The sequence below is a fragment of the Mchenga conophoros genome, linkage group LG7 (assembly GCF_057382185.1).
Source record: "Mchenga conophoros isolate Kocher_MC1m ecotype Shallow Benthic linkage group LG7, M_conophoros_male_GT1.1, whole genome shotgun sequence".
NCBI lineage: Eukaryota > Metazoa > Chordata > Actinopteri > Cichliformes > Cichlidae > Mchenga > Mchenga conophoros.
The window spans coordinates 16,196,208-16,208,579 of NC_140532.1; the positions used below are offsets into that span (position 1 = coordinate 16,196,208).

Here is a 12,372-nt window from a genome sequence, read left to right on the forward strand (position 1 = left end):
TCCAGGATGTGTACATCCTCATCCTTGAAAGAGTGTCCACTGGCCTGTAGGTGTAAATAGACTGCAGAGTCCTGGCCTGACGAGGTGGTTCTTCTGTGTTGTGCCATCCACTTTGCCAGAGGTTGTTTGGTTTCCCCGATGTATAAATCAGACCCGATCCTTGGGGTGGACTAATTTTTGGCGCAACGTGTTTTGGGGTTTAGAAGCCACATAGACTCTGTGTTTAGAAAAAATGTGTCTCAACTGTTCCAATAGTCCTGACACATACATTGTTTATAGCGCTATCTGTACTGAACCCAGGAAATTATTACCCAGGAAAGTATTTTTTTCTTTCTCTTCATTTGTAATTGATTCCACTTAATGATGAAGATTGAGATACTGATTTCCAAATCTAAGCATCTTCACACCAAAGAGTGCAAAACACACATACATTACAAATTCTGTTGTCTTACTTTGGATTTACCACCTTGTCACTTATATTGATGCATTGATGCAAGACAGAAGTGTTTTGGATATGCAGGCCTGTAGGAAATTTTAGAGCCTTTGAAATGCTTTAACTTTCATTTGATGTGAGGTTTGGTGTTTGGTGTTTCAACCATTGGTTGGTTGATTGACTGGACAGAGTACAAAGTTTGTGCTTCATAATTTTTACTTTTTTTTCCTGGCATGTCAAAAAAAGTTGTAGTTTGGTAGGCCAAACAAAACAGATAAATGTTTCAGTCATTAGTTTTAGTCTCTGTCATTTTAAATGCCCATCTAAATCCCTGCTCTACGTTGGGCTAAAGTCTCAAGGCCTTGCTTTGACAGATGCCTTCCTGGCACAGATGACTCAGTTGTGAAACAGTTTAGTTTACACTCCTTGTGGGAGATAAACCAGTTGTGGAAATATGATAAACAACTTTTAACCCTTGTGTGGTGTTCATATCTTTATTACTCAGCCAGTGTTCATTGGTCTGGTGGACCCGCTAGAGTTTTGGCTTTCCAAATTAACACTATCAAACAATTTTATGTTAAATTACTCAACAGATGTTTACTTCATCCCAATTACAAACCATATGAACAGCAAACATGGTTAATTTTTTCCCTTTACCTTTGTTAGATCACATTTATGAATTAATGTGCTTCTCTTTTTTCTTTCTTTTTTTTTTTTATAAAATGTTATAAAAAGCCCCTCTCTCTTCCAAAATCAATTGGATGGCCCTCGCCATCTTTTGCCATCTTGTTCAGTTGTGATAAAGAACCACACTGGCAAAGTCTTATTTATAATATTTATGCACCTAATTTGCCAGTGTGGGACAGGGTATGAGAAAATAAAATTTGGATCCCTCAAGAAAGAGGGTAAAATGTGTGAGGTGTAAGAGCAGACGGTGTTGATAGTTGAATTTTCAACAATGTTGCAACTTTGTGCGGGAGCAGGAGGGGAAGAAAACACTATCAGCAGCACCAGAAAGGAGGAAGACAGAGTGTGGGAACACAGGACCTACACTTTCAACACTTTTATTAGACCTGGGTCCAGTGGACCCGAACACCTTGTATGTAATGTAAATGTGTGGGGGGAGGTACAGTATGAGGCCATTGAAAATTTGTTCGGATTTATGTTCTTCACAGAAAATAAGCCAAAGCCAATGAATTTCAGGTTGAAAAAATAATTAATTGTTTAATTTTTCTTTTGAAAAAAACTGAAAACGGGTCTCACAGACCCGAACACCATACAAGGGTTAAACAAAGCAACCTGGTGTCCCTGACTGGGACATCAAAACTGTCATTGACGTTATGCCTAACAGTTCACAGCTTGGCCCTCATTGTCTCCTTCCTTTTTTCCTATAGGGTAGCTCCCAGTGGAGCAGGTGAGATGGAAAGGGAGTTATGCAACAGTGCTGTGCATGTCCAGTGTCTGGATTTGGTCTGTGTTTTTGTCTGTGGTTACTATTTGTTTGTGTGTTGCTGTGAAAGCAGATTACTGTACGATCAGGTGTCTTTTTGATGAGTTTAGAGTCAAGTTTGGATTATATTACAGTACAGATTTGTCAGTGTGTGTTGTGTGTCTCAGCAATATGCAAGAAGTTGTGGTTTGGGTTTTACCCAACTTTTCAGGCTAACTCAGCTTTTAATGTTTTCCTGCATTCCTTGGATTTTCTCTCTGGAAGGCATATGCAGTCGCAGCTTCCCTCTGTAACATTTTACCAACATTAATGTGATTATATTTTGTCAGTTTCATGATTAGCATGTTGATCACCTTGGCTTTTCATGTCACGTTTGCATGTTCAGGATGGCTTTGACAAGTGACGGAAGACGCTTTGCTTGTCAGGCCTGGATAGCTGAAGCTTTTTTCTGTCTACAGAACACATGGTGTTGATCATAAGGACAGCTCACTCTCCAGTCCTGGCAGCCACCACGCTACAGAGGGAAAGAATCATGGTGTTCTTGAACCCGATTACAATATAACCCTTTATAGCAACCACCAATTATGCATCTGACGCTGAACAACATTCCCTTCATGGCGAATGTTTTGGATTTTGTTTTAGCAGTTATATTTATATAACACTTGCCTGCTGCTTTAGGTTACAGTTGTATTAGGCTATTTCTTGCATTTTTTTCCCCTTGTACATACAATCACTTTCTTATCTCATGCTTCTCATCATATGAAAATTTCTTAACAAGATGAAGACCAGGTAACAGAAGTGCAACCTATCAAAACCAATTATGAGTCTCAAAGCAGAGCTGGGTAATGATACGGGATCTGCGTGCAGTTTGAGGCCTCTGTACAATGAAATAATGAATAATGTTAAAAGCTCAGAGAGATGATGTGCTATCAAAGCTAATCTCAGGTAAAGAGAACAGCCTTTGAGTTGTCTAAGCTATGAAGTCTCTTCTGTCATGACTTATTTTGCCTCGCTGATTGGTGGACATGCCTTCCCACTGGGGTTGTGTATTCCTTCTAAGTCCAGTGTAAGCATTTTAGCACCACGAATAAAAAGGACATAAAACACTTACAGATGGTGGAAGTGGTACTTAACAAAGGAAAAGCCCCTAAAGTAGAAACATAAATATTACAATGTGAAAACCTTCGATTATTGTAAAATAATTTACCGAGGATCCTTTTGGTGGATCCCGTACACACCTGCTCATGTTTTCACAGTGAACATTGTATGCATTGTATGAGAGCTGCACAATGAAGTGTGATTGTGAGGCAGATTATGTGTGAGGAACAGGATGCTTGTGACAGAACTGCCTCTTCGCTCCTGTTTTTTCTCCACGGCTGTTGCAGGGGTGAAGCCAAGTTAGGCGGGCAGTAAAGGCTTCAGCTCCCCTCTTTGGTAAACAGAGTAGAACCTCAATAGAAGAAACTGGATCGAGAACAGAAATTGGCTGTTATCTCTGGCAGTGATCATGAAAGGACACGTATCCTGCTCCCAAGAGGAAAAACTGCTTTCTCTGAGCCTTTTTGCAGAAAAGGTTATACATGTTGTAGTTAAGCAGACCTGTAGAAGCTCTGTGGCTGATAGGTCGTCTGTGATCTAGTGTTTCACAGCAGCAGATGGCGGTGCCAGCAGGCCAGGGTGGTGCCAGAAGGTTACGCAATGGAATGATGCCTCTAAAACCTGACTCGAACGCCACATGACACATATATGTGCAGAAACACACTTCCCACACAATCTTCTGAAGCTGTAAGGAGAGACTTAGACTTGGGTAATTCAGATGGCCACGAACACGCTGTCCATTTAAAGCTCCAATCTTTGCTTTCTTCATTGTCATTGGTAACAGCAACCTATCCTTCATGGTGTCACGGTCAGGTGACTGACAGTTTGAACCATTTCAGGAAGCTCAGAGTGAAGTGGCACCCCGACACTGGCATGGCCATGGAAACAGATGGAACTATAGCTTCCCTGTGATCTGGCCTCCATTTCCTGGTCCTCTCTGGGGCACGTGTGTGTCTGCCAGTGGGATATGGGTCAGATGGTCGGCTATCTTTATCCAGATCGTTGCCAGGAAAACCTCCATCCATTTGGAAACAAAAAGGGCATCCTCCTGGGATGGAGGGAATTTCATTGATAATATATTCTCTTGCACTGTCTGTACTCTGATGTCTTGCTAAAATGACTTTTTCAGACTCTTGCTTCTTTAAGCTGTACTTTCAGCCCCTGGCATAAAAGGGAGCAGCTGTATCAGATTTTGTCAGAACCTCCTTCTAAAGTCATTTCTTTCCATTTTAGGTATTTTCAATAGGTTTATTTGAGACTTGTGCAAGTGAAGTGAAATTGGGTGAGGCTAAAGACTGGTGGGTGTGTCTGTACACAAAGAGCAGAAAGGAGCTGTTCAGGCCATGCCAACCACATAGCCACTTCAATGCAAACACACTTGTCCGTGATGTAAGTCAGGTCTTCTTTGAGACCTCCAGGACTTCCTGTCCAGCTCTAGTTTAATCCCTTCCCATGCTTTTTTTTTTCTTTATTTCTAAGAATGAGCTCATGCCACATGTTGCCAAGTACAGTACCGATTATGCTTTGCTGCACCATAAGGAGACATTACCATGGCTTTTAAAATGCCACTGGGTGCTATTTTTCTGGACCCTGTTGTAATTGCTGACCCAGCATACAGTGATCCATTCACATTAGTTTGGAATTTCCAACATGAGCATTTGGTTTGTGTTTGACAGCTTAATACACCCATTTTTTTCTCAAGGAATTGGCCAAACCTTCTATCATTCATGGCTCTCCTCTCATTGTTTGTACTATATATAGGGGAAAAAAACAGGTTCTTTGTCTAGCACCGTTACAGTCATGTCTAAAGGCAATAGCACACCTCTGGGACTAGTGTAAAACCATACTGTAGTATCTTGTAAAATGTAAATACCTATTCACTGTCTTCTTCCAGTGCCTTGTTGTTCCCATGTTGAGAATGCTTTTATAGGATTCAGGAGAGCGTAATGCACTCAGGCGATATGATAATGCAGCCCTGTTGTTCTTGGTTAGCAGCTGGCTACAAGAACTCATCGAGAATCCTAGCTGAAAAATTAATCATACAAATTCAAACCAAGATTTGCTCAGACAGAACAAGTAGTGTAGTGTTTAGCACATGCATACATTTAAATGAAAAGTAGGCTTTTCTTTTATGTACTCGCAGTTTTTCGTGAACATATTTTTGCAAAGTAGATTGTCACAGAAGATTAGTTTAACATTACCACTTAGTCATCACTTTGTGTTTTCTCTCTCTCTCTGTGTGTGTGTGTGTGTGTGTGTGTGTGTGTGTGTGTGTGTGTGTGTGTGTGTGTGTGTGTGTGTGTGTGTGTGTGTGTGTGTGCCTACTTGATCTCTGAGAGACTTGTCAGCAAAGGATGTGTATTTTGTTGCGTTGTGTGGTGCTCTGATACTTCGTGCCCTAACATTACTCCTGGTGGATCCCAGGAAGTGAAGAAAGCCCTGGGCCCATCAATAGTTGAGCGGTAGCACGGTTGTGTGTGTCTATAATGAGGCATACCACATCGCACCATCAATATTACATACTGGCTTAGGGCCAAGAGATGTGCTCTGTGGTGTGTTCCAGTATAAAATATGAGAATCTGTATGTGGGTATGAGTGCTATGCATACAGTGTAATGAGGATTTTGCAAGATCTAAGTCAAGAGCACTTGCAGGCATGACACTTGGACCTAGCGTGTGCCTCTTGAAATTTGAAACATGAAGGTTCACCAACGTATGCAGGCCTTGTTAATGTTTAGTAGCTCATTTGTCTGTAGAAACCTTCTTCTTCCTTCCTAAACACAACAAGAATCACATAACCAAAATTTAATTAAGAACAGAAGCACTAAAAAACAAGTAGCGGCCGGCCCACATGCTGTAAAATACCAACTTGTTGTAAAGCATTAAATAGCAAAGGTTTAGCGAAAGAAAACATTAAGGCAGGGTTTTCCTGTATCCTGCACGGGATTGAGCGAGGACATGCACACAGCAGAAACTGCTCAGACACATGCTAAAGCATGCTAAAGATCTACTGACCTATCCCCATTTACTAAGCTAGCAGTCAAAATTGATACAGCAAATACAGAGTTAACACACACGTATTGTTCTTTTTTTTAAGTGTGCACTTGACATGTAAACCAAAGATTAGTCCTTACTACAGGAAAAAGCCTAAAGTTCAATATAGAAGTTTGCATGAACAGCACTAGCCTGACACTCGGTTTGTTCATATGTGAGGAAACAATGCACATGGAAAAATACATACCCAAAAACACAGAACCTGCCTACGTGTTGAATGAGACTGTTGGTATTAATTTCACCTCTTTTGCCCGCCTCATGGCTTCTCATCCCCCTCGGCCAAGTGAACATTGCTCAGAAATGAAGTATGGACAAGAATGTTAAGGCTACCATCAAAGGCCTCCCTTTAGATCTGTGTGCGTGTCTGTGTGTGTGCTCGTGAGTGAAGCAGCCCCACAGGTGATTGGATCTGATCTGATCTGATCTGATTGGCTCATCTGTCTGATGCATTCCACAGGCGAGTGAGAGAAGGTTGTTAGAGGCCTTTCTAAATAATTTAGATCCTGGATTTGTATTGATCAGGTAGTGCTGCTCTCCACGGGCCACTCCAGTACCCCTTCTTTCTCCATCCTTCTTCACCCCTGTTCTTGTTTTTCCTCCTCTCCACTCTTTCTCCCCCACCCCATGCTCTACATCAAACAGAGGTACACTGCTGCGAGGGAGCAGAAAATGCATGAGAAAGGAGTTGATGGGGAAAGTGCAGGGAAGAGGATTTTTCTTTTACAGCGATTCCTCAATGGGAGTGAAGCTGTAGGAAAGGTGTAAAGCGCGGCTAAAGAGAGAAACGGCACAATGAAGGCAGGGGGAAAAAAAGTCTTTTGTTTGCTGTATTTGTGCAGCACATGTAAAGTTGTCTGTGGAGAGTAATGGAGTGTGCGTAACCTTGGTGATGCAGGTCAATGGAAGTGCAGAAATGAGCGTTTTGTGCGTACTGAGCCTGGTCCAACTTAGTCCATTAAACTCAGTCATTACTCCATTAAATACTGCTTCATGCCATGGCCTTGGATCAATACTGCATAATGTAAAGACTGATAACATGTCTTAACCACACAGTGGAACGGATTTGTTGAATGGGTAATGTATTCGTGGAGGGATAGAAAAATAGCACAAATGAGGAGGACATTTATGCATAGTATGAACATGATAACTGCTTTTTGCTTTCTTTCTTTCTGTTTTTTTAATAAGAAAGACCTTTTCTTTGCATTCTGCAGATAGGGATGTGTTAGAGGTGCACTGAGCAACATGGAGCGAATATGATAATGCTTCTGTTGCCAAGCAAAATATGTATCTTTCTCAAAATACAGCTTCGTGTACACGCTGTACATGCTGATAGAATTTGGCAGTGCTCAGAGCAGACAAGCAAAAGGAAATTACTTGTTGCTCACAGAGTGTTATTAGAGCCAGCTATTTTTTTTTCTTTTTGTGGACAACCAAGCATTTCTAATATTAAATTTTAAAAAAAGCAATCGTCTATATTTTAAGTGTAAGGCTTTTTATATTGACCAGGAGGGACTGCAGACAGCTCTCCCTTTTGACTGGTTAATATTTGCGACCATGATAACATTTATTTCTGACATATAAAACAAACAAACCAGTATCTACACATACACATTCATGCAGATATGTGGTCAAGACAAATAAACAAAATCTCGATACCATGAAAAAACCACTCAGTCATCAAGTGTGAAATAGAAATAAAGCGTAACTGGTGTTTTTATATCTTGTTTACACTGTGCTGTAGAAGTTTGCAAAGTGGAGTGGATGACAGGGACTATAAAAAAATTACTCTTCCATACACAATTAATAATATGAACTGCTATGTAGGAAGTGTCAATAACGCAATCATTTTGAGCGCGTTCTCATCCCAGGGCATCACAGTCTTTCCATCAGATGCGGCTGGGGTTGCAGAGCTGTGCAGTCCGATGGCTTCAGCGGACGCTGAGACGTAATTTTCCTTCTTTATAGGGCGGTAAAATCCTCATTTGGAGGTTGGCGAATTGGCAGTGAATTAAATCACTGGAGACGGTGGTTTGTGTCTGGTTTGTGAGCTGTCTGTTTTGCACTTTGTTTTTTCCTCCACTCTCTAATTAGTTTTGTTTTCAGTCTATCGCTCTTTTTATTTTTTTAACTTTTGCTTTTACTCTCTGATTAGGTTTAGACAGCAAAAAGTATTTGGTTATGTTTAGGCACCAAGAGTTAGATAACAAGAACAACAAACCTTTTATTAAGTCCCAAATTACAAAACCATAGAGAAACAAACAGAAGTCCAAAAGTAATAATTGGGGCTGGGATTAGAGAGAGCCTCTGGAAAATATGTTACTTCAAAAAGGGACAAAAGGTAAGACACAACTGTGTATATACATGGAGGACTGAGACAGGTGGAGAGCGAGACACAGCTGAAAACAAATGGGGGGGGGAAAGACAGGAAGTGGAACTAACACAGGACATGAAGGATAACTAACCGTCAAAGTAAAACAGGAAGTAATCCAGAGACGAGACGCTACACACAGAGATAAGACTGACACTAGATCTTAATAACAGCCACAGAAACAGTAACAGAAAGATGAGACAGAAGGAACAGAGAAAGAAAAGCTGAGGCGACTAAAATAACTACAACGAATAAAAAACAGAACATGAACCAAAACACGCTGTCTACAGTAACAAGAACAAAGACTCACTGTATGCTGGAATAATAAAGAAATCAAAACAGGAAACAAAAACTCAAGTTAACGATAATTAAAAACCTCAAGCACTAGAAAAACAAACTAAATTTAAAAAAGTGTAAAGCGACTCAAAAAGCAGACCAAGGGGACCATGACAAAATACTTAGTTACCTGCATGGTTTGCTTTAAAATAGGCCTTTCATAACATTAACCCTTTCAACCCAAATTAGGCTCACTCATTACATTTAAATTGCGACAAGTTGAGAAACAGTGTGTCACAGAACTGGAACTAAAAGCCTATCTGTGAGGAGATGCCAGCAGCTGGAAAAAAAAGTGGAAGTCCTTGAAATGAGCTTTAGATCCTGTTACTTGAGTGGATGTTTCTCAGAGAAATCATCAGAGCAACATAAAAAAGTACAAAACCGACTGTTTTATACTGTAATGGAGCAGAGAGAAATTGTATGTACAGTGTGTATACTATTAGTAAACCCTGTATATACTCCTTGTGGAGTGCTGGATCCCTGTGCAAAAGTTACGACAGAAAAACAAAGGAGGAAACATCCGGATACAGTAAGGAGTGTTGTGGGATGAATTATTGAGGGTTTGATATGGAGGAGAGAAAGGGAGGGAAGAGATGGACTGAACTCTGCTCCTAAGACAGGGTGTAACACGTCTGACATACACAGACATGCGGCGAACACACACATTCAGAGACACACGCACAAGCGTCTTGTGCGAGGACATGTTAATGGAGTCGCCCAGTCAGACAGCCAGGCAGGCAGACGGGGCCACACAGGAGTCAGCTCTGCCCAGAATTCCACAGTGTAACGCACCAAACCCAGAAGAATGAACACCCTGAGACCCAACTGACATGCTGCTATTCTTACTAAAACACAGTCTCGCTGTGGGTGTCGCCTCATTTTCCCATTCAGTTTTCCTCCATAAGCAGGGGGATTCCAGGGTCAGGAAACAACAATGCCTTCATCTTTCTCAGCCGCAAAGGATTTTATTCCCTGATGTGTAAAATGGTTTTGTTTTCTGTTTTTTTTTTTTTTTTGGTGGGGTGTGTGTGTTCCTCCTTTGAGCCACGGGCTGTTCCTTGTACTCTGCTCTGTCTGGCTGGAAACAGTCCAGTGACTGAGCCCTCTTCCTCCAGTGATGCAGCTGACTCTGTGGTCCCATCACTCAGGGCCCTTGTTTACCGGGTGGATCAATAGTTAACGTGCTGCGGGATACACTGAGCTGTAGATGTGTTCAGCTGGATAACACACTCCCGGGAGTTTTCTGATCTGTGGCTGTTTGTGGTGGGCTGGGAAGAATAAAGGCTTAGCAAAGCTATCAGGGTTACAGCCAATTAGCTCATCAGTCTGTTCTAATATGGTTGTCAATACGACAGGCTTTGATTAAAGCACTGTGATTTGTTGAGGATGAGGTAGATTACATTCTGCCACCATTTTTCTCTGTAAAAGGTGAGGTGGGGATATTCTGCTGTTTTCTGGTTCAGCAACCTTTAAAGTAACTCATACCCTGGTTTAGCACATGTTTTAATAATGCTTCTACTTCTGTCTGAATATATATATATGTGTGCAAGTGACCTTCTAGATTTTGCTTTAACACCTCCATGCACTCTCCTCTCCTCCTGCAGGGTGTTTGGTCTTGTTGGCATCCCATTTAATGGCCAGTTTACCTTTCCATGTGCTAACACCTGATGTGATTAGCAGCAGGACGTTAGTGAGCTGCTCTACATACTTCCAAACATCCTGTCCACACACGTACATCACGCCTGCTAATTATCTGCTTAGCCTGCAAATGAAGCGTAAATGCAACTTAGTAATTGCGATCTCTGACACCTAATCGGCGTTCACAGTTCATCTTCCTGTATTCATTTGAGGTGTTAATACAGGGGTGGTGAAACAAATAACAGCTGGATGCATTATATTTAAAATGTTTCTGGGAGTAACTCTCAGCTTCACCAGCAGTAAGCATGTTCCTTTTTTCTCTCTCTCTTCAGTAACCATCTCCACCAGTGTATCCTTCGATGGTCTCCTGGTGACTGGCCTCTACACCTCAACACCAGTCCAGTCGGCTCCCATTCCTGCTCCAGCTGCTTTTGGCTTTGGTGAGTCTTGTTTCTTTTGCCAATACAAGCTGCTTTTTTTTATTATGCTTTTTAGTACTAGCAAACCCTCAGATACCCCGAGAAGTGTCTGCTGGGACCACGGAGTATTACGATCCAGCTCAGTGATCCACATCCGTTCCCAGACTCAGCATAAGGCCACTTCCCTTCTCTGGTTATGACAGGTCGTGATGGATGAGGAGTCAGGATGATGTGATCAAGGGTTCGGTCAGATGGGTTTTCATTGATGTTTGAGAGAACAAAAAAAAAACTGAATATGAGATAGATATGAAGAGCAAAGCAGCAAATGTAGAGCTTTCTAAAAGATTAAACTTAAAATAACAAGTGATCACCAGGCCAGCTTGCCAAATGTTGGAGTAAAGGCCCAGTGGACGGGCTGATTTACAATTTTTTTTATCCAGAGATGCAAATATAGCAACAGTTTAGGTGGTAGATGTTGCTATTAAACTGGATGAAGTTTGCAAACAACTTATCTTATTCTTTGTCCGCCTTTCCTTTGCATTGTCTGCATGCTCTGCTCTAATGATACAAATTGAATCTCTCTTTATCCTTAAAAGATTAAAGCTAAACTTATAAGTCTTTACACTTTTGACAACTGTAATCGAATTACACTGTAAGCATGCAACTGAAATGCATTAAGTGCAACTCTTTTTTGGACACACAACCAAGATTTGTAGACTCAGATGAAGTATTTGCGGATGGAGCCCTTGTGTGCACGGATGGGGGCTCTTTTGGTGCAGTGGAACAGCTATAAAGAACTCCTTAGAGAACAGGGCTAGTGTCCCAGAACTGCTGCGCAGTGGGCTCCCTTATCCTGACTAACTCCACTGTTCTTCAGACTTTGACTTCACTCTGGCCAGGGCAGTTCTTCACTCTTGGCAGCTCTGTTTACTGGGGAGGCATCCAAGCACGGATTGCGTCACCTTAGCTTCACTCTAATTACTTGAAAAGTTTTAAGGATACGCCTACCCTGATAGGCAGCAGCTTGTGGAACGGTGACTTTCTGTAAGATGTGTGTTTAAGTAAGTCTACAAAGTCTTCCGTTACAGCATGTGTAATCTGTCTGGGTTTCGCAGTGCCAGTTAGACATTTGGTCCTCAGCTGAAGAGCTTTCTGCACTTTGTCTCTCTGCTCTAATTCTCCAGCCACCCCTCCCACTGTGGGATTCAGGACTCCATGGAGCAGCAGGCACATGCAAAAGCAGTCTTGTCATAGAGGAGATTCTGAATGACGATTTAATAGATTTATGGTTTTATTTTCCCTTCGATTAATTTTTCTGCGCATTTTTGAGGTACACTGGGATTTTTTTTATGATCGAGTGATAGAAACTTTGCAGAACATGGTGGTCCACTTAGCCGTTGAAGGCTGCTCAGCGTTGGAAGGTCTGAAGACATTCTCCTAAAGAGAACGTCCTTTATTAATAAGCTCATGGAAACTTGGTGACTTAACAGAGAGCCAGCGTTTTCCCAAAATGCTTTGAAGATAATGCAGTGGAACAATAATACAGTGTGATGCCTCTTCATGTCCAGTGTTGTGAC

General features: G+C 41.6%; 1 protein-coding gene across 4 annotated transcripts in view; it reads left to right on the forward strand.

The window, feature by feature from the left end:
• Positions 1-12,372, forward strand: part of reln (reelin) — a 104,592-nt gene that overhangs the window by 13,199 nt on the left and 79,021 nt on the right. For all 4 annotated transcript variants that reach the window (XM_085282543.1, XM_085282545.1, XM_085282546.1 and 1 more), the window contains exon 2: positions 10,709-10,816. In XM_085282543.1, the coding sequence (XP_085138669.1) occupies positions 10,709-10,816 (108 nt within the window). The remainder of the gene's footprint in view (positions 1-10,708; positions 10,817-12,372) is intronic.